The sequence below is a fragment of the Schistocerca americana genome, chromosome 1 (genome assembly GCF_021461395.2).
Source record: "Schistocerca americana isolate TAMUIC-IGC-003095 chromosome 1, iqSchAmer2.1, whole genome shotgun sequence".
Lineage (NCBI taxonomy): Eukaryota > Metazoa > Arthropoda > Insecta > Orthoptera > Acrididae > Schistocerca > Schistocerca americana.
The window spans coordinates 509056427-509082485 of NC_060119.1; the positions used below are offsets into that span (position 1 = coordinate 509056427).

Consider the following 26059-nt stretch of genomic DNA (forward strand, 5'->3'; position numbering starts at 1 on the left):
CTGTTTTTCTGCTGAGAAGACGGTCTGTATTAACTTCTGGCGCTACAAAGAGTTTCTCCCACCGTCCTTACGACTCGGTCCCGTTGCTCTCCCATTCGTGGAGACAACAAAATGTCGTATTTGGCTGCCCGTTGTACCCGTTCTTTAAATGTCCTCCGTGTTCTCAGTGGTATGTCGTGGGGAGCGGATCGAACCGTCCTACTTCGCCTATATCGGTCGATCGTCCGCTCCAAGCTGGATTATGGGAGCTTCGTATACTCCTCTGCACGGCCATCCATCTTACGCCGCCTCAACTCCATACAACATCGGGGTTTACGACTTGCGATCGGAGCGTTTTATACTAGTCCCGTCGAGAGTCTTCATGCTGACGCTGGTGAATTGCCACTCACCTACCGGCACGATATACTGCTTTGTCGGTATGCCTGTCGGCTACTGTCAATGCCCGACCACGCGTCTTATCGTTCCTTTTTTGACAACTCTCTTGACTGTCAATACGGGTTGTATGTCTCTGCCCTGCTACCCCCTGGAGTTCGCTTTTGTCGCCTCCTTCAACACCTTAATTTTTCACTCCCTGCAACCTTTCGAGTGGGCGAGAGCCACACGCCACCTTGGCTCCAGGCTCAGGTTCGCGTTAACCTTGACCTCAGCTCGCTCCCAAAGGAGGTTACCCCCGGTTCGGTCTACCACTCCCGTTTTGTCGAACTTCGTTCCAAGTTCATTAATATGCCCTTCATTTATACAGATGGCTCAAAGACCAGTGACAGGGTCGGGTGTTCTTTTATTGTCGGGGCACAAAGTTTCAAATATCGGCTCCATGGCCATTGTTCGGTCTTCACAGCTGAGCTCTTTGCCCTCTACCAGGCTGTTCTTTACATCTGCCGCCACCAACATACTGCTTATGTCATCTGCTCCGATTCCCTGAGCGCCATCCAGAGCCTCATTGATCTGTATCCGGTTCACCCTTTCGTGCACCGGATCCAACGCTCTCTTCAGCAGCTGGTGGACGTCGGTTCTCCGGTTAGCTTTATGTGGGTTCCTGGCCATGTCGGTATCGCTGGGAACGAAGCTGCAGATGCCGCGGTCAAGGCTGCGGTCCTCCAGCCTCGGAGAGCTTCTTGTTGTGTCCCTTCGTCGGATTGTAGCAGGGTAATTTGTCGGCGCATTTTATCGCTGTGGCATGCCGATTGGGCAGCACTTAAAGACAACAAGTTTCGGGCCTTGAAACCTCTTCCTGCGGTTTGGACGTCCTCCTCCCGCCCTTCTCGGCAGGAGGAGGTCGTTTTGGCCCGGTTACGAATTGGACACTGCCGGTTCAGCCATCGCCATCTGCTGACGGCTGTGCCGGCTCCGTTCTGCCAATGTGGGCAATTGTTGACGGTCCGCCACATTTTAACGTCCTGTCCGGATTTTAACACACTGCGTCTTGATCTTGGCCTGCCATGTACTCTAGATGCCATTTTAGCGGATGACCCGCGAGCAGCTGCTCGCGTTCTTCGTTTTATCAACTTGACAAACCTCTCTAAGGACATTTGATTATGCTGTTTTTTTAATCCTATGCCTGTCAGTCTGTCTTATTGTGTTTTCCCTTTTAGTTGCTGTTTTAAACTTGTGCCGCGCAGTACATTCCTAACGTAGTCTGGGCGCTAATGACCATTGACGTTGTGCACCCTAAACCACAAAAAAACACTCTAAAAGTTGATAAAAAAGTTTACAATTATTAAAAGATAGTCATACAATATTTATTTCAACACTATCTGAACGTGGAAATTTTCTCTCTTTGAGAGTAAAAACATGCTAACACACAATTATGCATGAAACTTCATATTCCAGTGATTTATCTTTAACAACTTGGTAGTATTGATGATGGGAATGAAAGGTTTTACTTGCAACTAGATTGTGCCCCACCATACTACAATAATGTCAGGAAATATCACAAGGAAAATCTACCTGCATGATGGATATGTTGTTTCATCAGAAATTTCGAAGTTGTGAACAATTAGTGTATTTTTCTAAGCCACTCTCTATTACTACTAAGAGATAGAAAGCAGAGGAGCAAAAGATTTCACCATCAGATAACCATTACTGTTTTTTTTCTTTGCTAAGCCCTTATTTGTCAAAACTGTCCCATTTCATGTTAAAATTTCTTTTCTCTACATCTTTAGGTTAACTATGAAACTGGTAATTTCCTCCTTCAGATAATAAAGATAAGGACTCTGAAATGTGATTCAATAAAACAGTCGTGTGTAATGTTGTAAGCAGGTATATGCAATTACTCATATCTAACTGCACTTCGGCGTAAAAACTCAGTGGTGGCATGCTTCTGGCATTGCAGTTAAAGTGCAGGACCCGATTAATGAAATGCAGAGGGTGGTCCATGGAGTTCATCTGAGGGAAGTACATTTTTTCTTCTTTTATAAACATATGTAAAACTTTGTAAATTAAAGACTGTAGGAACAATAAGCTGTCAAGTGCTTAGGCAAATGGCAGCTTCTGAGAATAGTATTGGTCAATCAGAATGAACAATAAAGTGCCATTAACGTAAAGCAGTTAAAGTTTCAGGGAACTAAAAGCCTACAGCAAAAAGATGAGTCATGGCTTAGTGGTTAACATTGTTTGCTACTGATGTGGAGGCAATATTTTCAATTCCGTATAACTGCCTCCAATTTATCTGAGGGAAAGGTCTAGAATAGGGTCCACTAAGCCTCGCGAGGCCACACGAAAAGCTGTGAAATTAACAAAAGTTGTTGAAGTGATGTCAAATCACAGCTGCGCACCAGGCTAGAAGCTACAAAAGTTTTGTGTTGGTTAGGCAATAACATGAGTGAGGCATCAGATACCGAATATGACACACCTACGAACGTAGAGAATGTACAAATGGCAGTCTGATTGGGAGCACAGTGAGGAAGGTGTGTAGTATATTCCGAAGTAGTGAGGACAGGCCCAGTAAGTGTAACATTTGAGGTATGGTCATGACCCATTTTGCAAATATCTGAATTGGGATGTAGTAACGCACCAGTCTATAAGAGTGGAGGTAGTAAGTCATTCATGTTCTACAAGCATCCCCTTTTCAAGATAATTTAATTGCCAATTAGAGATACAGAACAGTATCAATTACTCGCACAGCTGTGCTGAGACTCTTTCTAAGGCACACAAATACTGCGGGGGAGGAGGCGGCGGCGGCAGCAGCAGCAGAGGCTTGGCTCAACAGCAATACTGGAGGTGGATGTCTGGCAGTTTCCAGATTTGAGTTGGTGAATACTGGGCTGGTACCATGTCTCACCTCAGTTACAATATCTGCAGCAAACATTTTGAAAAATGCCCTCACGTGTTCAACTGAGAACGCTATATCCGGTGGGGTACACAAATAAAATTACGTCATGGGAGGGGACGGGTTGTAACAGAAATGGCATGTGGCCACACTCTAACCCTAACATTGTCACATCCCGATTGGCGTGCCGAACCTGTCAATGTACACAATAAGGCCAGGAAAACGGTGACTTCACTTTCTTAATGGATGAATCATTTTTATTGGTCTGGCTACTAGTGGTGTGCTACAGAACTGTGACGAGGCGATTTCAGTATATGCCAATGCTGCAGATACATACTGCAAACAAATGAAAACTAATTATGAAAATTTATTTTTTCGCAGTGGTAACCAGCACTTTGACTTCATGGTGATACATCTAATTAAGAAAAGTGAAAGGTCTTATAGGCTGGCTAGTACAGAAGTTCTCAAGCAAATATACTCAGTTACATGTGCAGGATATAATCTATCAGAAAGACCATGGTCGGCTAATACTTTACTTATAAAACATATGGATTGTGAGCCAATTTGTGTTACTATGGTACCTAAAAACTATCAAATTTACTTCCTTTTTTAGAGATAAGCGATTGAAGTTACGGCGATGGACTAAATTAGTCTGGTAAGACATTGAGCTCTATCTGTAACAAGCTGCTGACATTAGGGCAGGCTTTACTAGAATACAATTTTCAGCATGTTATGTCATATTTTTTATCACACAAATGTAAGTTTTGTGTTTGTCCGTATAAATATGGGAGTTCTATACTTCCAAAATGTTTTAAATGTTTGTTCACTTCTCTGTATTGACCAAGTCTTGACATGTACATGTCAATGTAGCGTTCTTTGTGGTCCTAATTAACAACAAGGAGCTCACTGAAGGACAACAGTTCCTTATAGTAAAACTGACTAAAATAATCATATTCTACACCACCGTAGGAGGGAGTTTGAAGAATAAAAGCGAGACCACACCACTCACTTTGCATGTGGTGCAGAAGCATGTGAGCAGTTGAGTTGTGTGTGAGAGCACTTGACAGATTGCTAAGGGAATGTGGACTTTTTAGAACTTCTTCATAACAAAGTGGCACTAATGGGCCTGGAAAATGCTGGAATGCAACTAAAAATTCGTCTTTATTTGTTGATTTTCCATTCTATAAAGTGTCTGCTGCATATCTGAGATTCCCCAAGTATAACCACAGCAAATAGTATGATTCTGTAGAATAAAAATTAAAGTGATAATTGAATGCTAAATATAATTGAAGGTCATTGACTTAGGTGTGGAACTTGAAATTTGTGTGAATATACTGCTTGCATTTAATTTGCATCTGAAAAATGCACTGACAAGGAGACAATTTGAGCAGAACAAATGAAAAAGATTTACACAGACAAATGTGACAACTGGCTATAATTATTAGCTTCATCATAATTTAAAAAAAAAAAAACTTTAATCCAGCTATACAATAGGCACTCATGAGTTGAACGTGTAGTGGTAAGAGAAGTGCAGGCACAGACTGCAAATTCACAGCCTATGTGCGACTGAGTGGGAGTGCATAACGTCCTTGTGGTCATGGGCAGCACTTACTGTCAGTAGTATGCAAGATTAGGTGACACAGCATCCATCTGTCATCTTTGGTAACTTTCACAAAGCTATGCAAAGTTTTTATGTACTCTTGTGTACTGCAGCAGTGTGCAACCACTTGGCTGGGCCTCACACCCATAGAGCTCTAGTCTGAAGGCCAGATACAAAATGTAAATTGTGCTTTTGTGATATTTAGTCCAAAACCAAGACAAGGCACATAAAGAACTGGAGGAGCTATTTGTGGAAATATTGTCTTCTCAGCCTGTATGTGCTTATACATAAGAATGATAAAAGATCTGTAGAAATGAACAGATGCTCTATGAAATACAATATTTTACTGAACAGATGACCCCCACATTGAAGATTTTTTCTTATGAGTATGGCATTAGTTTGGTTTTTCATTTTTTACTTTTCTCCCACCATCACGGGGTACCACTATCTTCCCTGTGTTGGAGATACTTGAACCCGAGTTTATTGCAGCTTCCTTCCACCAGATTTTCTTGCATGCCTTGTGTTCATAGTATTTTTCTTATACTCTGTTCATGTCTTTATTACTATAAATTTAAACAAAGGATACTCTTACTCACCACATAGAGGAGGCACCGATTGCGTAAGAGACGTGCTGAAGAAAACTGCTGTGGGACATCGTCCTTCACCATATGTAGCACCACCACCACCACCACCACAAAAACACTCATTCCCTCTTGCAGTCACAATTGTCTCCAGGAGCTATGTTCGGATAGGCAGTGTGTCTGGGGGGAGTATAGCAGGGTAGTAATGGAGGAGGATGTTAGTGCTGCCTGAATGAGCAAATGGGGGAGACAAAAGAAGCAGACAAATGGTGAGGGCTATGCAGGTTCACAGGGGTTTAGAAGGTTGCGCCCAGGAAGGTGGCGACGGATCTGGAATGAAGGATGTTGCACAGGAGAGGATCCACCTGCACAATTCAGAAAATTTGATAGTGATAAGAATCCAGATGGCATAGGTCACCATTACTCCAAATTACCTGTTGGTTTAACAGTAAAACAAAAATATTAATCATAATCCAATTATTGACGAGATTTAGCTTCATTGCTGTATTAAATTACCTTGTCTTCTTATTTATTACAAAATTTAAATTTTGACACATTTTGAATATTTCCGACAGGAATTTACTTAAGGACAGTCAATGCTTTTGGATATTAGAATTGTAGAGCATACACAAGTCACAGTGTAACTTTTCTGTATTTTGACATGGTTCACTTTACCAACATGAGCATCTTCAGATTTGTGGGAATACAACTTGTTACACAACTATACAAGAAAATTGATCCACAGATTCAACTTGACAATGTGATAACTTACATGGCATAGGAGAGGGCCACAGTCATACAGTGTACAGTTATGGAACTGACTTATTTAAACAAGACTGCAATTATGAACACCATTTATGCTGGCAGTGCTGACACCATGAACATGGTAGAGTGTCCCCACTTTTACAGGCATGAACATGTATCTAAATAACGTGTTATATTTGTAAAAGTTCATTCAAACCATTAGGAAACACAGTAACCACCCAAAATATTATGACCACTGTCTGCTGTGACGCTGGATGCTGCCTGGTGGTGTAGCAGGTATGTGATGTTAAAAAAAAGTATAAGTGGAAGAGACACAGATGGGGTGTCGTACTAGTGAAGATATGGGCTGCAAATGGGGAAACGTTTGAGATAAGCAACTTTGAGAAATGGTGGATTATCACACACAGCTGGTGAATGAGTATCTCAGAAATGGTGCAGCTGGTCGAATTTTCATGTGCTATGTCTTAACTGAAACTACCATTATTTGTTAAATGGTCAGACGTCCATGACTCTTCAAAGGTTGTGGGGTTTGGAGACTTGTCTGCTCTTTAATGGCTTGCAACATGCAGCAAGTTGTGGATGCAGGCTGGTGGGAGCAGTATTATGCTATGGGAGACATTCTCCTGCACTTGCATGAGACCTGTGATTGTATTCGAAGACACACTGAAAGGTGCAAACCAGAGCGCTTCTTGCTTGATGTCTTTCCCAGTGGCAATGTTACCTTTCAGCAGTATAATTGTCCATGTCTTGAAGCCATAACCATGCTACTGTGGTTTGAGGAGAATTACAATGAACCCACACAGATATCTTGGTGACAATGTTCTCCTCATGTAAATCCTATGGAACCCATCTGGGTTGCTATTGGATACTGTCACCATGCACAAATTTAACAAACTACATGACCTGTGTGTAGACATGAACTGCCACCACATACATCCACAGGCCTACCAATAAACTGTCAGATCAGCTGTTCGGGCTTATCAGTGCATACTGCAACAAAGTGTATATGATTGCAGAAGTCAGACATAGATATAAAATGCATCTAAAGATTACGGATGGAACAATGTAAGAAATTTCAAATTATCATACATGAAATTTTCATATTTAAGAAAAACAGGGAACAGATCATTGATGTTGGCAATGATATCACAAATGTGGTAATGTATTGCTGCTTTTACAGGTATGAGTATACATATCTAAAATTAACAACCATTTTAACAATACAGTAAAAAATATTAAAATTGTAATTGCCGGTTTTACAGGTGTGAAGGTGGCAAGAACTAAAAGCATAGTGGTACTGACAAATCGTAACAATCATTCTGTTCAGTTAGTATTGGATGTGATTGTTTATTACTGTAATATGATAGTGGTTTCTGTACTGAAATAATTAGTTCACAGTATGGCTCAGTGTGGAACAATGATTATGAAACCTCAAATACTGTCTAAACATGAATGACATCTAACTTTATCTACTATTTGCAAGTGAACTGTAAGTGCCAAGAACATACATGGGGCAAACAGTAATAAGCATCATTCTTCCACTGTATACACTGTTCAGGAAATAACTGCGCAGTTTAAACTGAGGCTTGCTTGAAACTGTTTGATCACACGACATGAAGACACATCACAAGAGCCTGCAGCTAACACGAAGGTGTCGTATGCAGTAAGTTGTTTACATGTTTTCTAACACTACTTGCACATTTGTTTCCATCTTCTGGATACAGATATCTCGGCTAAAGATCCAGGCATTTAAAAGCTATTTACGGCTGAATAATGGGTGACACTCATTTCTGCAGACGATGTAAAATTTCTCGATGTGTGGCCAACTACAGGTTTAAAAATTAGACCACAAGTGCCTATCTACAGTACATAAACAACTGGAAGAACCTGTTTAATATAAACTCATTTTGTTCATATAACAAATTGTGTATGCTTCTTATTTATTTTTATTTCCATAGGAGCAAATCTCTAAGGTCATGGAATGTGTCAGTACATGAAATTACAACATAAAAGTAATAACAGATAAAATAATGAATATTTCCAATTCCTCCAGTACATTCAATGTTGAGCCTTTATCTACTGTGTGAATAACTCTCATACTATCCTGAATGTCGACTAAAGTATGGTTGTTTGCTTTCAAGTGCTCACCCTACGGTTACATGCCTCTCATGTTTCCTTGCATGGTATCATCTGCCAGACTTCACTTCAAAAAGCTATCGCATCTTTTCCTAAACTACTTGGATCCCACAAGGACTAACATCTCAATCCATGGAACTTCTCACCCCGCCCAAACCACGCACCCTCACCTTTTAGCTTCTTCCTAAGATCCACAAACCCAATCATCCTAGCTGTCCTATAGTTGCTGGCCTCAAAGGACACACCAAACGTGTATCTGCCTTAATCAACACCAGTAATCCATAGTACAATAACTCCCCTCCTACATAAAACATACCAACCATTTCCTAGATTGTCTGAAATCCGTGTCTGTCCCACTCCAATCACACACCTTGCTTGTCACCATTGATGCCACCTCACTCTACACTGATATCCCCCAAGTACATGGTCCACCTGCTGCTGAACACTTCCTCAATCAGTGCCCACCTGATTCCAAACCTAGGACATCCTTCCTACTCACCTTAACTTTATACATACCAACTACTACTTCGCTTTTGAGGAGCAGACATACAAACAGATCAGGGGTACAGCCATGGGAAACAGGATGGCACCTTCCTATGCCAACCTTTTCATGGGTCGCTTGGAAGGGGCATTTCTGGGATCCATAAGCCTTCAGCCCCTGGTTTGGTTTAGGTACATGATGACATCTTTACCATACGGACTCATGGTGAGGCTGACATGCTAAAATTCCCAGAATCTCTGAATACCTTCTCCCAATTAAATTTCACATGGTCCTATTCTGAATCCCATGCTACTTTCCTTGATGTTGATCTCGTCCTCACCCAAGGCCAGCTACACACTTCTGTCCACATGAGACCTACCAACAAAGAACAGTACTTACATTTTGACAGTCGCCATCCTTTGCATGTCAACCGTTTGCTTCCATACAGACTTGGCATCTGAGGCAAATTATTTCTTTGGATGCAGATTCTTTACAGCAATACACCACCATTCTCACCTCAGCCTTCACTGCACGGAATTACCCCACCAGACTAGTTAAAAAGCGGATTTACTGGGCCATCACATCCAAACCTGGTACTGCTGATCCCTCCACAAGAGCTTCGGAGTACACCATTGGTGACTCAGTATTATCCTGGTCTGGAATGTGTTAATCATATACTTTGACAGGGCCATGATTTCCTAAAATCATGCCTCAAAATGAGATCCTTTCAGTCCGAAATTTTGCCCACCACACCTAGAATAGCTTTCAGTCACCCTCCCAATCTCCGCAATATTCTTGTCAGACCCTATGCTTCTTCTACACCCATCTCCCTACCCTACCCCGCTGCAAGACTTGTCCTATGCACCCTCCTACCACCACCTATAATAGCTCTGTAACTGGCAAAACATATACTATCAAAGGGAGAGCCACCTGCGAAATGACACACCATATACCAGCTATTATGTAAACACTGTGCAGCCTTCTACATCTCTCATTGTCTTTCCTGTCTATTTTTCATCAGCCCCTCCCACCTTCATTACTTACGATGCACTTAGCTTCTCACTATTATTAACTCGTGCACAGTGTTGTAGTAGTAATCTCTGTCTTTCATATTACTCTGTCTTCCACCTTTAAGCTCTCAGGTTTTCGAATCTCGTCCAAAGCAGTCTCAAACAATCAGTCTTTCCTTCTCATCCCGCATGGTAAGTCTCCCCTGACTTGCAGTTCTGGGTTACTTTCCCAAAATCTACCCCTTTTCCTAGACCTCTTCAGTCCTTTTCCTTCCCCCTTTTTCCATCCCCCCCCCCCCCCCCCCCCGCCCGCATCTCGTGGTCGTGCGGTAGCGTTCTCGCTTCCCACGCCCGGGTTCGATTCCCGGCGGGGTCAGGGATTTTCTCTGCCTCGTGATGGCTGGGTGTTGTGTGCTGTCCTTAGGTTAGTTAGGTTTAAGTAGTTCTAGGGGACTGATGACAGATGTTAAGTCCCATAGTGCTCAGAACCTTTTTCCTTCCCCTTCAACCCTTCCACCTGAAGGAGCCACTGGCTGCAAAAGCTTGCCAATCATAAGTCTTTTGTGTGTGTGTGTGTGTTCTGGTGCAACTTGATGAGTAGATTTTTTATCTATTCAATTAAAGAATTTGAATCTTAATAGAGGGAAACATTCCAGGTGGGAAAAATACATATAAAAAACAAAGATGCTGTAACTTACCAAACGAGAAAGCACTGGTAGACACACACACACACACACACACACACACACACACACACACACACACACACACAAATTTCAAGCTTTCGCAACCCAATGTTGCTTCATCAGGAAAGAGGGAAAGACGAAAGGATGTGGGTTTTAAGGGAGAAGGCAAGGAGTCATTCCAATCCCGAGAGTGGAAAGACTTACCTTAGGGGGAAAAAAAGGACAGGTATACACTCGCACACATTAAATAATTTTAACAATAACTGATTGTTTTTGATGTTATAATTATCTCTGAGGTTTAACAGATTGGTTCATTTGTAAAATCCCAGAATGCAAATATTGTTATCTTCTGGAATATTTATATCCCCACCGTATTTGTATATTGGATGCTATTTTTAGTGCTAGTACATTTATTAAATCTGTAAACAGCTTTTAGCATCTTGTGAGCATGTAATTTAACTAACTGTTACGAATATCATTATTATTATTATTATTATTACTCTTACTGACCTGTCAGGCCCAATGCTGAAAATATTGGAATAATTAGAAATCTTCATTGAAAAGAAGAGAAACCCACACCATTTGTTAAACAAATGGAACAAGTTTAATATGAGTGGGTTCTTATAGTTGCTTTATAATGTACAATAGATGGATGATTCTGATGTAGTTATTAGCTAAACCTGTAGCTGGCCGTGCAAGAAGTAGTTACACAGTGTCTGCAGGTATGGATGTTACCCATTATTATTACTGCCTGCTGTTCTATTCTCAAATATGTATGATGTATAAGATCTTAGCTGAAATGTCGATACCCAGAAGGTGGAAGCATATATGCAAGTAGTGCTACAAGACAAGTAGACAACTTACTGTACACAGTGTCTGTACAGTAACAGGTGGCTCTTGCGGTGTCTACATGTCATGTGATCGGACAAAAGTAGTTTCAAGAAAGTCTCAGTTTAAATTGTGTAAGTATTCCCTTAACAGTGTATAAGTGAAAAAAAATGATGCTTATCACTCAGTTTGCCCCATGTATAATAGTAGTTTATTCACCCAGAGACAATTTACATTGCACACGTTTTATTGGAAAATACACACACACACACACACACACACACACACACACACACACACACACACACACACACACACACACGCGCGCGCGCGCGCGCGCGCGCGCGCGCGCGCGCGCGCGCGCGATGTCTGCTTGTGTCTGTATATGTGTGGATGGATATGTGTGTGTGTGTGTGTGTGTGTGTGTGTGTGTGTGTGTGTGTGTGTGTGCGCGTGCGCGCGCGCGCGCGCGCGAGTGTATACCCGTCCTTTTTTCCCCCCTAAGGTAAGTCTTTCCGCTCCCGGGATTGGAATGACTCCTTACCCTCTCCCTTAAAACCCACATCCTTTCGTCTTTCCCTCTCCTTCCCTCCTTCCCTCTTTCCTGATGAGGCAACAGTTTGTTGCGAAAGCTTGAATTTTGTGTGTATGTTTGTGTTTCTGTCGACCTGCCAGCACTTTCATTTGGTAAGTTATCTTTGTTTTTAGATATATTTTTCCTATGTGGAATGTTTCCCTCTATTGTAACCACAGTACCCTACACAAACTTCCATTAAAACAGCACAAACAACTTTGATTGGTTACAAAAAAGATATTTTTCATGGATTATGGAGTTGTGTTAAGATTTAAATAAAAACACATAATAGTTGTAACACTTCTGTTCAAAGTACTAATTCAGGTCATAGCAAACATTTGACTGAAAATACTTTTGACACTGACTATGGCATATAGTATCAACATAATAAATGTATCTAAAAACAAAGATGATGTGACTTACCAAACGAAAGCGCTGGCAGGTTGATAGACACACAAACATACACACAAAATTCAAGCTTTCGCAACCCACGGTTGCTTCGTCGGGAAAGAGGGAAGGAGAGGGAAAGATGAATGGATGTGGGTTTTGAGGGAGAGGGTAAGGAGTCATTCCAATCCCGGGAGCGGAAAGACTTATCTCAGGGGGAAAAAGGACAGGTATACACTCGCACACACACCCATATCCAACCGCACATACACAGACACAAGCAGTATGTGCGGTTGGATATGGGTGTGTGTGCGAGTGTATACCTGTCCTTTTTCCCCCTAAGGTAAGTCTTTCTGCTCCCGGAATTGGAATGACTCCTTACCCTCTCCCTTAAAACCCACATCCTTTCATCTTTCCCTCTCCTTCCCTCTTTCCTGATGAAGCAACCGTGGGTTGCGAAAGCTTGAATTTTGTGTGTATGTTTGTGTATCTATCAACCTGCCAGTGCTTTTGTTTGGTAAGTCACATCTTCTTTGTTTTTAGATGTATTTTTCCCACGTGGAATGTTTCCCTCTATTATATTCACAACATAATAAATGAATATAATTAATTGCTACTAGGTTGTTGAAGGTACTCGTTTACACTGTAATAGCAGTTGGTCATTAATAACTTGGATACTGCTTCCTCTAACATAGACAATTTTTTCACTTCTTTTATACGTATTGGAAGTTTGTTACACAATTTTGTACCTTGAATGTTTGTTTATTTCTGTGTAATAGTCTTGCTTACTCTTTTTACATGGATATCATTGCACATTCTTGTATTATGTGAATGCAGATCTGAGTTGGTTTTGAAACTTTCAATGCACCTTTTTGTGTTAGTTACACTTTTTTGTATGTAGAGGCATGGTAAAGATAGATTATTTAGCTGCTGAAATAGCTGCTTGGAGGGTGTTAGCCTTGAACTGTTTGTAATTATTATAACAGTTTGTTTTTGTAGTGTGAAGATGGTTTTTAGATTTGTCATATTATGACCCTAAAAAGTGAGGCTGTGAATATAAGCAAAGTTGACAGTTCTGCTACATTGTGTACTAGACGCAATACTAATTACATGTAGTGCAAAGCAAGCAGAACTTAACTTGCTAGCGAGCGAGCGAGATAGTGGATGTGGGCTTTCCAATCTAAATTTTCTCCTATGCCGACACCTAAAAATTTTGTGACAGCTACTCTCTTAATTTCTTTATTTTGTATTCTGAGGTCCAGGTCATTCTGTGACCTTGTTTTCCTGTAATTGATGTAATTAGTTTTTTTAAATATTTAAAGCCAACTTGTTCATTTCAAAACAATTGTGTAAATATTCCAAAACTCTAGTTGCAGATGTTGGCAATACTTGGTTTACATCAGTTAAAACAATGTTCTTGGCACTTGCAGTTGACTTGCAAATAGTAGATAAAGTGTTCTATTTGTTGCAAGTCATTCATGTTTACACTCTGAAAGTATTTGAGGTTTTGAAATCATTCTTCCACAATGAGTGATAATGGGAACTAATCATTCCAGTATGTGTAATGCCATCACATTATTATCATAATGAATCACATCCGATAATAATTGAAGGGAATTACTGTTACGTATTTGTCATACTACCATGATTGCTTTTAGTGCTTGCTGCTTAAACCTGTAAAAATGGAAATTACAGTTTTAATTTTTTTACTAATGTCATGTTAAAATGGTTGTTAATTTTATTGTGTGCTCATGCCTATAACAACAGTGATTCATCAGCACATTTGTGACATTAGCATTTCCACAGAGGAATCACATCACATCACTATGTGACTTTTCCAATTATATACACTTCGTTGCTGTATAAATTGTTCCCAATGCTTTTAATGAACTTCCACAAGTACAACATATGTAAGTCAAAGCCTATAAAAATTGCAATTTTAAGTTCTTTAAATGATATAATTTATAACCAGTTGTGAATCGTAGATATGTGTTCATGCCTGCAGAAGTGGAGATACTTTACCGTGTTTGTGCGTCAGCACTGTCGACATAAATTGTCTTCACAATTGCCATCTTGTTTAAATACAGCAGCTCACTGCAATTTGAAATTTGTATTCATGAGTATATGCAAATGCGTGTATGTACCAAATATGTGTATTGAAAATAAATATGTATGTTGTACATACCTTCCTCACCATATATTGCATTTTAATAGCTGTAGATGTAAGAAGGATCCTGTCACCATGTCCGACTGGTATATTTAATTTATGTTAATATAGGGTAATTTTAATGGCACCAATAACCTGTTATATGCACAACTTATGTATATTAATGCTCAAAAAAGTGGAGTTATAATTTCTATTTGTAGTTTTACTATGCCTTTTAAAATTATTTTAATAACCAGATATGGTTTTTTGGAATTGAACTTATGAATGAGTGGAAAAGGGGTGGATATTTGCCACTGATTATTAATATTATTATGGTTTTGCCTTACAGTAAGCTTCATGAGGTAGTTTTAACGACAGCACATATCGATAGGGCTATGACTTGCTTAACAAGAAATGTACCCATTATTCTATGAACTGTACACAAACAATTTACTCCACTTAAGTTACGTCAGCAGTTCTGTACACAACCCAGTATTTGTAATGTGTGGCCCTTGGCTACATAATGTAAGGTGAATGTGTGAATCTATTTTACTGTATAGCAGTGTAACACTTCTGGGGAAACCCCCCCTCGCCTAGCTGACCAATGTTACAAGCAGAACTTGGGAGATGCCATATTAAGTTTTGTTCCTAATCAGCAGAAGCCCATGTTTATTGGGTTTTATATTATAGCTTACATCCTGTGAATAAATGTCGCTTCAAAACACTAGCACATTGAGGATCTCTAAAATATGCATCATTATTGGTATGACTTATTGCAAGAAAATTGGGAAATGTCATACTGATGTTAAAGAATTTTCGTATTTCATTGTTTTTATATTATAAGCTGCCTGTGAAAAATATGCTGCGTCAAGGCAATGGCACTTTGAATGTGTATCAAAAATGTGTCATACTTGATACTATTTGTTATAATCAAATGTCAGTTAATGACCTATCAGGAATCATATAATGTAAGATACTTATATTCAAAAGATTAAGGTAGTGTAGTAGGCACAGTTGTGGACTGCGGAGTTGCAGTGTCACTGTTCGTGTCCTGTTGTCCCCAACTTGTTTTTATTCAATTTCAGGTTTTCTAATAGATTCTGAGACTTTCTTATTAATCTAACAGAAGTACATTCTGTAATATTAGATGTTATCTGTTGTCAATGCTTGACTCAATCACAATTCAGTATTTATTTATTCATCCAAAAATAACAATCACAGCACAAGGTCAGTGATGTCATGGAAACACCACTGTTTTGTCACATGATCTCATAAACACTGCAGGCAAAACACTAAACATTTCAGATTTATAACTGAAAACACAGAAACCATTAAGTGTGCTGCAAAGTTAACATAAAAAGCATTAAATATTTCACCAAAATGAGTGTTTTTGTACAATTTTGTTAAGCATCAGGAAATGTGACACTAATGGTAAAATGTGCTGTGGTAGATTTTATCTTGACATTAGCTTTTCATGTTATTTAGTCATTGATTATGAAATGGAAGCAAGATACAATATGTAAACTTTTGATTGGAGTGTGACACTGTGCCCCCACCCACAAATTTTGGCTTTGGTAACAGAATGATGTGTTGCGTAGCTCAAAGTCTAGGTTAGTTTCGATTGATAAATGTTGCAGCCTAGCCTTTTATGGAAACCAGAAGCTGCACCTGAATCTTAGTTTTACAAGAGCAACATAAATCTCAAATAATTTAATGACTTTGATTAGTGGGACAAACAAACAGCATGGATGATGATGCAAATAAGATTTTACAATGAAAAAACAGTATCATAGGAAACAAAGTTTTCATTAATAAATGCATTAAGAAATGTAACTCAAGTCTTGATGTGTGTAATTTTTGTCTGTACATGAGCCTTATATAAAAGTCATAAGTTGTCCCCACTTTCATAGCTTTGTGGCTACAATACATTTCAGTGACAAATATATGCAATAATGCTCTATCAATCAATATATGTGTTGAGAAATATTATTCCTACATTATATTTGTGCCACATTATCCTCTTTTGTTTCAATGGCACAAGGCTGTCTGGTGGGGAGTGCACTGACATGTTATACCAATTTATTATCTTCGGTTTCACTCGATGATTGTCTCTCCTGATACCTGCAGAATGGACAGTGTCCTTTCAGCAGTACCTGAAGTTCATAGTCATCAACATGGAACACCTGAAGAAGAAAAATAACTTATTTCAGTCACCAGCTGCTTCACTGCTAACGAAGTTACTATGAAGGTGAAAATGTAAACCATTCATAAACAAAGATATTGTGGACAGAAATGAACAACAACTTGATACATACAGATTCTGCGTAGCATCAAGACAGGCCATCTTTACTGCCCAATGACGTCACTGCAGACCAAAATTACGTTGACAGAAGCAAATTCATTAAGCTTAACATTGCTTTAGGGTAAAAAGATGCAATTAAGTCCTTTTTCAGTATGCAACATACACTATCTGATCAAAAGTATCTGGATAGCTACTGGTGTACACCTTCATTAAGGCTGGAACTCTCCTCATGACATTTTTAATGAGGTACCTCAAAGTCTGTGGAGGAATGACAGTCCATTCTTCTTCAAGAGCCTGTTTTAACCACAGACAGTAGTAATGTTGGACACTGTAGCCTAGTCAACGAAGATTAAACAAAGGCTGAATAATGGGGAAATCTTGTGTAGTCACAAATTTTTGTACAGTGATCGGAGGGAATATCATAAATAACATTGGAAAATCCAAATCAGCAGTATGTGAGTGTGGGAGTGCGAGGACATTTAAAGTTCACTTTTTATGGCTTTCTTGAATATCTCAAAACTACAGCTTCTGCGACAAATGTTTCCCAGTAAAAAATTAAATTTCCTATAAAAAAGATCCTGCTCATTTTTTCTAATAGTTCCTGCATTGCAGGGGCTGGAAAACTCGCATATTAGTGTGTATTAAAAAAAGTGTTTTAAGGATATAAAATTAATGTTTACTGTTAAATGAAGTGGGTTAAGAACAAATATTAAAAGTATGTACCATGTCCAATCACAGTAGAGCTGTATGAATGGATAAACTGTGTTCTGGAGGTATAACAGGGTGGAGGGAGGGGGGGGGGGGATTGCAAGGGAATGTAGACTGCTAGATTTGGTCGTGCAGTTCCCTCCTTCATAGTTCTGCAAACCAAAGTACAAGCCAGTGATTCGTCACTCTATGTATGTCACAATGTCAAAACAAGTAACTGCAGAATGTTTCACACAGCTATACTGGCCCTCTGCAGCACACCTTACATATCACTGGCGACGCAGTGCACAGACATGTCAGTGGGTATTCATTTCCCACAAAGTGAAATGATACTATGTGGAATGCAGTTAAATAATAACACCAGAACACTTGTGGACAGAATATATGTATATCTCTGCATACTGTTCTACACTGTTAGAGGGGAAACGGATTCTTAGTCATCTTGTACGGCAGCTGTATCCTTCTTCCAGGAATGGTAACTTCCCCCAACATGAGCGCTATTCACTTTTCATTTTGCAATCAGGTTATACCTCCATAGCATTTTCTATCCATTTCTTTTATATGAATAGACAAAATAACTTCCCTGAACTTAAGTTGCAAGCAGTGGAGTTATTTTTACTTTATTAACAGACTGCTTATTTGCAGTTGTTAAGCGAGACATTACATAAAAATGTTGAACAATGTGAGCTGTCAACTGTCTGTCACACTGAAGAGCTTGTACTCAGTGTAACATGCGATCAATATGTGTTCAACAATCTTGATTACATTATCTCCACTATCACTGACTGGAATAATTTTTACAAGTTGAGGAGTATCAAATGTACCACCCCCTACCTCAGCTGTCTTAAGATTTGAAGGTGCCCTGAGGCCTTCATTATCTTCCTCTGCAACACCTAGGTGTTATGGAACTTCAGACATCGCAACATAAGTCAAGCAATGCATTACGACAGACTACTGATCTAGACTTGTATATGATCAATGCCATACTGTCAGAAGATATGCTGTGGATGCGTGTTAAATGGCTCCACTCTGTGTAGCCCACTCTACAAGTGCTAACAATGCCTTAATGGTAAAGATTTATGTAGTCTATCAGTAACATAGTTAGTGATGAGAGAAGTACGGCATCTTTCTGGTCAAACATTAATTTATCACCAAGTGACTACAACACAATTATGTGGTTTCACAATAAGTTGTTAACAACAGACAGCAGCAAGGTGCCACATTTACCAATCCAATCCCTTTCTCTCCAACACTACATAGATCACTGACAACATCACACTTACAAATTAAGCACTTCTCAGCTATTGTTAATAGGAATATACTTTACATAAAATCCCACTTAACAATTACAAATAAATACTCATTTAATAAATTAAAAATAAGAATGCTACAACTGCTGTACAGAATGACTAAGAATCAATTTCTTCTCTAGCCGTGTAGAATAGGGTGCAAAGATGTATGTAGATTCCATAAATGTTTCTTATATTAGTACTGCATTTAGTGGAAAATAAGTAACCCCCTGGCATGTATGTGCACTGTGTCACCAGTGATTCATAAGGTGTGCTGTGGAGGGTGGGTATAACTTTGTAAAACGCCATGTAGTTGTTTGTTGTGACTTTTGGGGAATCATCTGGTCCTTCTTCTGTTTGATGATCTGTGGAAGACGGAAATGCGTGGCCACTATCAGGTGACCTACCTTCCTTCATGATTCAACCCTTCACCGCATCCCACCTTCTTACACCTCCAGAACACAATTTATCCCTTAGTACAACTCTACTGTGGATAGGCATGGTAAACACACTTAATATTTGTTCTTAACCCACTTCATTTAACAGTCATCATCTTTGTTATCATCATCTTGGACAGTTTCCAGCCTCTGGCCAGGTCTATTTGGAACATAAGCCTCTCCATCATCTTCTGTCTTGCCACCATCTCTCTGTCTTCACCTCGGTTCAGTCTTCTCCTTTCTTCTGGACACATTCCTCTACTCCTTTCAGCCAACTGTCTCTCAGTCTTCCTCTTGGTTTCTTTCCTCCCAGTTTCATCTCGTGTATCCTCCTGGGTATCCTCTTCTCCTCCATTCACTTAACATGCCCATACCATCTCAGCCTTGATTTCTCTGTCTCCTCTTGTAATGGTTCCATCTTCATTAACTCTCTGATCCTCTCATTTCTTAACCTGTCTATCTTTGTCACTTCAAAACTCTTCCTCAAGAATTTCATCTCACTAACTTGTACTTTGCTTTTCTCTCTTCCTTTCATAACCCAGGTTTCGGATGCATATGTAAGGATTGGGACATAGTAGGACCGGTGTATAATCTTTTTGCTGATTTGGGGTACCTCCTTCCTCCAAATCAGCCTTCTGACACTCTTCCGAAATGCTTCTGCTTTTCTGCCCCGGTCGTTTACTCCTGTGTGGTTTTTTTCATCTTCCTGTATCAGGCTTCCTAGGTACTTGTAACTCTCCACTCTCCTCAATTCCCCACCAATTGTTATTCCAGTTGTTCCTCTCTCCTTCATTCTTGTTGTGATAATCATCTCACTCTTACTTATACTAAATTTCATCCTATATTCTTGTACTGTTCATTCACATACGTCCAACTGCTCTTGTACTTCCTCCTCCTTATTCCCCCCAAATCATCAGATCATCTGCAAACACTATAGCTCTGTTCAATCCAAGCTGATCTTTCACACACTTCCATGGTACATTTCCCTTATCCTCCAAATAGTATGTTTTGCTACTCCTTTGTTCTCTAGGGCTTTCCACACTTTGCTTCTATGTATTCTATCATATGCTTTCTCAATGTCCAGGAAGGTCATTAGTAGACCCATCCCATATTCATAATGCTGTTTCTGCAGCTGTCTTACAGCAAAGTTAGATCCACTGTGGACCTTCCTGTTCTGAAGCCATGGTGTTGTTCTCTCATCCCTCATTCTAATTTTGCCCAAATTCGTGCTTCCAAAATTTTCTCATAAGTCTTTGCCCAACTCATCAATGTTATCCCCCGATAGTTCTTGCACTCTTTTCTATTTTCCTTCTTAAAGATCGGGGCAATTATTCCCTTCTTCCAGTCTTCTGGGGTCATCTTCTGTCTCTGCACAATTTTCATTACTCGATGTAGCCATTGTATCCCCCCCACCTCTCCTGCTGCTCTCATCATCTCATCCAGACCTGGTGACTTCCCTTCCTTGACCTTGCCCAATGCCTCTTCCACTTCTCCCCATGTAAGGTCTTTTTCTATTTGCTTTTCCTCCTCTTTTTTCTCCTTGGCTTGTTCCTCCTCATCGAGGTCTCCATTCGGGTTCAGGAGTTCTTCAAAATACTCCTTCCACATACTCTTGAGTTCCTCCTTAGTCTCTACATCTTGGCTGCTTTTGTTCAGCATTTGGTCATAATCTGTCGTACGGTTCTTCCTCTTACTTTTAATCATCCCATATAACACCCTTTTTGAACCTTCACTATCCTCCTCAATCATTCTGGTCCTCTGTTCCATCCACTTTCTTCTCTCCTCCGCCACCCCTCTTTTTGCTTCTTTCTTTCTCGCTTGATACTCTTCTCTCGTCTTTACTGTTCTCTTCTGGAACCATACCCTAAAGGCTCTTGTCTTCTTCTGTACTATATCCTTTGTTTTATCATTCCACCAGTGTGTTTCTTTCCATCTCTTTTTGTTGCTTGTCCTCCCACATATTGCTTCCATACCACTTACTAATGTTCCCTTGAATCTATCCCATTCCTCTTCAACTGTTTTTGGGTCATCCTTTGGGGTGCTTTCCTTTACTACTTGTAGGTACTGTAGCCTGCTTTCTTCCTCCTTCAACTTCCATACCCTTATACCTCTTTCCTGGTTTTCAATCCCTTTATTATCCTTAGTCCTTCTCAGGTTCATTACCAGCAAACGGTGGTCGCTATCCAAGGCCTCTGATAGTATTACCTTAATGTCAATGATGTTCCTATTCATCTCACTATCATACAGTTAGTAGTCAACTATCGACTTTCTCTTTAAGCCTTGACTCTACCAGATAATCTTGTGGCTTTCTCATTTCCTGAACCAAGAGTTCCCAACCAGCAAGCTATTTCTTTGACAGAACTCCAATAATATACCATCTTCCCCATTTCGGCAGGCCCAACCCTCTGGTCCAAGCACACTTTTGCAGCTTTGTCTTTCTCTTCCAACGTGTGTGTTTAAATCCCCCATTACTATCACATTCTTCCTTCCCATCTGCTTTTGCATTTCCTCTTCAAACTCTTGCTTCTCCTCAGAAGTGCAACCCACCTGTGGCGTATACACTTGTGTTGCCTCTATGATCATCCCCATGAGTGATATTTTGATCTTCATCATTCTATCCCTTATTCTCTTCACTTCCTCTTGTAATCCATCTCTTACTACTATTCCCACTCTATTTCACCTTCACTCCTTATTTCCACTCCAGTACAGCCTTTCCTCAGTCCTCTTCTTCCTTCTCCTTTCCATCTCGTTTCAGCTACCCCAATAGGTATAACTTCCTTCTTTCCTTCATGTCTACCATCTCCTCCAACTCTTCAGTCAATGTCTGTATATTCAGTGGTCCAAATCTTAGTCTTTGTTTATAGCCAGTTCGTCGTCGATTAAATTCGTCCTTTCTGAGGCGTGTTCTATTTTTGAAATCGGAAATCATAATCTACTACTAGCTTGCTGGGCCTATCATAGCTTCACCAGAGCTCCATTAGCCATCACTTTTCAGGGTTCCTGTAGGCCCTTCAATGCTATCGTAGCAGTCCCAGGGCACACCCAGTCCCCACTGTACCTCACTCCTACAGGCAATCCCCTACTTCATGCCATTGCCCACCTTCTACAACTAGGACGAGGGGTTGGACTTGTGGGAGACTGAACAGTAAATATTCATTTTAAACTATTAAAACACCATTTTTGATGATGTGTGATTTTACATCCCCTGCAAATAGGAACTATTAGTTCTAGAAAGAAAATAAGTAGGACCTTTATTGTATGAAATATAGTGTACTTTAATTTTATTCTAGGAAAAATTTTCACTGGAAGCCACAATTTAGAGTTAATCAAGGAAAAAAATAAATAAAAATAAAAAAGTGACCTTTAAATGATCCTCACCCCATTGCTCACACCCCACGAATCAGGATTTTTAGTATGTATCTCACGGGAGATAAGGACTAGAGATAAGGAAAGGACAAACTTTATTGTCTATAATACAACATACAGTCACCGTTGATTTTTATTTTACAATTGCCATTGCCGACTTTAGCCCATATAAAAAGGTACTCATCAGCATTTAGTTTCTTCTTCTTTCTCGTACTCAAAACAAATGGCATGCTTGGAACAAGTGTACCATAAGGCTGTTTAGCCAAGAGTCCTGTAGTCTCAACTATACTCCACGTCTTCCACGCCAAAATGTTAGCATCTGGAAATGCTTCAAGGCCACCATAATCTGCATGATTGCCCCATACAAATTTGCAAATACAGCAGAGTCCCACTAATCCGAACCACCTGTAATCCGAACGTTCAGTTAATCCGAACATGAAAAATGTAAGTCTAAGTAGAGATAATTGTGCAGTAAACTGCTGTACATACACACTATTTTAATTTACAGAGTACAGTAAGCATGTATTAGAAAAATTGGCAAGAAAACATTAGGTTTAAACAATGCACACCAATGAAAGAAAAGCTGTCAAACTTACTAAAATACAGCGGACATTTTATCCCTACTTTTTAGATGACAAAAACTCAGTCATTGTTTTCTGGTATAATAAAAGACAGTCTGTTACGTGACGCATAGTTGCGCCATTGTCTCATAAACATCAAATCAGCAGGTGTAGCAGTGGGCTGTTGCTCCAAATAACGTCGTAGCGCGAGGTCAAGGGCTTCTGCTGCGTCACTGTGTGGCACCAGCTCTCCTTTGTTGCTTTCAGGCTCATTGTCACTTCCGTCACAGCAGTCCACTTCTTCCTGGTCTTGAGTCACAGCAGCAACTAAATCAGCGTCAGTAAGGTTCTCCACACATACTCCATCTGCTGCCATCCTCTCATTTAACGTCTCCTTCACTAGCTTCTTCACATCTAGGGATTGTCTGTATCATCTGTAGTAGATTTCACTCTTCATTTTCAACTAGGTTGTCCTGAAATTCAAAAGATGTCCACAGTTTTCTCCACGATTTTCTCAGAGTATTTTCTGAAATATTCTGCCATGCCTCAGCGACCCAATAAACAACGTCCTTCACATTGGTCTTTTTTATTTTGTTCACTCAAGGAATGCTATCATCTTGGACCAGGATTCTTAAAAATTGTTTTCTGTAAATCAGTTTTAATGTTTGCAGTATGCCCTGGTCCACTGGCTGTAGAAGTGGTGTAACATTCGGCGGCAAAAACTTTGCCACAATTTCTCCATCACATAATTCCTCAGTGCTGGGGTGAGATGGCACGTTATCAGTCAAAAGGATTGCATTGCGAGACATATGATTTTCCTTAGAAAACCGCCAAACAGAGGGAACAAATTGGCCATGAAACCATTCTTTGAACAGCTTACCATCCATCCATGCTTTTTTCTGGTTGCGATAATATATGGGCAGGGACTTCATGTTGCAGTTTTTAAAAGCTGGCCTAGCAGATTTGCTGATCAGCATTAATGGCAGCTTGTGATTACCAGCAGTGATGCTACATGCTAATAGTCACACGATCTTAGCACATTTTAAAACCAGGAGCATGGTCTTCTGCTTTTGATGCCAGGTTTTTGTTGGCAGCCCTAAAATTAAGGCCAGTCTTGTCAGTGTTATAAATTTGTTGGGGAGAATACTTTCCCTCTCATATCATTTTTATAAACTTACCCAAATATTCCTTCACTGCATCCCAGTCAGAAGAAAGCTTCTCTCCAGTAATTGTTAGCTGACGGACTCCATGACGTTTTTTGAATCTGTCCAACCAACCCGTACTCGCACTAAAAGACTCATCACCATTCATTAACTTGTTCAGGTAAACAGCCTTCTCCTGAACCAGTGCTACACTCAAAGTAGTTCCCCTTTCTCTTTCCTGCATAAACGAAAGGAAAAGAGCTTCATCCACTCTGTCATACTGGGACTGTTTCATAGTGGTACCGAGTGAGGTGGCGCAGTGGTTAGCACACTGGACTTGCATTCAGGAGGATGATGATTCAAATCCGCGTCAGGCCATCTTGATATAGGTTTTCTGCGATTTCCCTAAATCGATCCAGGGAAATGCCTGGATGGTTCCTTTGAAAGGGCACGGCCGACTTCCTTCCTTAATCCTACGAAACCGATGACCTCGCTGTTTGATCTCTTCCCCCAAACAACCCAACTGTTTCATAGTCTGCCGAATTTCGAGTGTTTTTCCCGAAAACATTACACAGGACTGTTCAAGCTTCACTCGATTCTTCTTCCAATCACAAATGGTTGCTTTACCAACGCCCAGTTCCATTGCCAGTTTATATACATTCTCACCACTGTCTATCTGCTTCAGTGCATTCAGTTTTTCCTTGAGAGTTAACGCTGTATGTTTCCGTTTACTCATGATGAAAACATGTATACCACTACACCTGAATGAATACAATACAAGTGTTATGTGTGCCTGCGATCGATAACTAAGATAACCAAGTGCTTTGTGAGTGAACTGGCAGTGCACTGACCTCAGACACTACAAATGTCTCAACAATGCACAACAACAAGGGCAGGGAGTGAGAGTGAGCCATTGTTCCCACACTTGTTCCCATTTGTTACCATGGTGTACCTACTTATCTGCTTGGTATACTTCATTCTAGAAACTTGTCACCATAATTCCGGCTAATCCGAACAAATCGGTAATCCAAACCAGGTCTGGTCCCAATAAGTTCGGATTAATGGGACTCTACTGTAAGTGATTGTTTCCCCCTAATTTTCCAGATTGTTTCCCCCTAATTTTCCATTGTTGAATGGACTACCAGAGTATGGAGCAAACATGATGTCAAACTCACTCCAAAAGTGTTCCAACTGGGGTAGTCCAGTCTACCCCAGGAATGTTACTGTCCAGAAACCATTGCCTCTCAGGTTCTTCTTTATGACAAGGTGCACTGTCATGCTGATGCAATCAGTCATTGTCTACAAACTGTTTCTCTGCTGCATGCAGTGCACACTGATGTAAAATGTGTTCATATCCTTCTGCATTTCATGTTTTCTTAAGCACGCTAACCGCAAAATCAACCCCTTAAGAGTAATACCACATCCTCCGTACTTCACTGTTGACACTACATATGATGGTAGAGAACCCTCTCCAGGCATCTGCCACACCCAAACCCTTCCATTGGATTGGCAGAGGGTACAGTGTGATTCATCATTCATTTCCAATCATCAACAGTCCAGTGGTGTCACCACCTCAAGAGTCACTTAGTCCTGCCTACAGAAATACATGGCTTACGAGGAGCTGCTCGATCATTGTACCCCATTCTTCTTAACTCCCTATGCACAGGAATTGAGCTAGATGGACTGCTGGTAGCACTTTGGAACTCACTAGTAATTCCTTCCACTGTTTTCATGTGTTTTTTTACAACAACCCTCCGCAATGCTCAGCAATCACTGTTTATGAGTACAGGAGG

At 40.3% G+C, this 26059-nt stretch overlaps 1 protein-coding gene across 3 annotated transcripts in view; it reads right to left on the minus strand.

The window, feature by feature from the left end:
• Positions 1-15634: 15634 nt before the first annotated feature.
• The window catches only part of LOC124604846 (intraflagellar transport protein 122 homolog), a 239008-nt gene continuing 228583 nt past the window's right edge, over positions 15635-26059 (minus strand). Inside the window, exon 24 of one of the 3 annotated variants that reach the window (XM_047136514.1) lies at positions 15635-16645. In XM_047136514.1, the coding sequence (XP_046992470.1) occupies positions 16532-16645 (114 nt within the window). In that variant the 3' untranslated portion in view covers positions 15635-16531. Of the gene's footprint in view, positions 16646-22848; positions 22970-26059 lie in introns of those variants that run through there. The other 2 variants (XR_006978594.1, XM_047136515.1) reach the window with 2 other exon arrangements.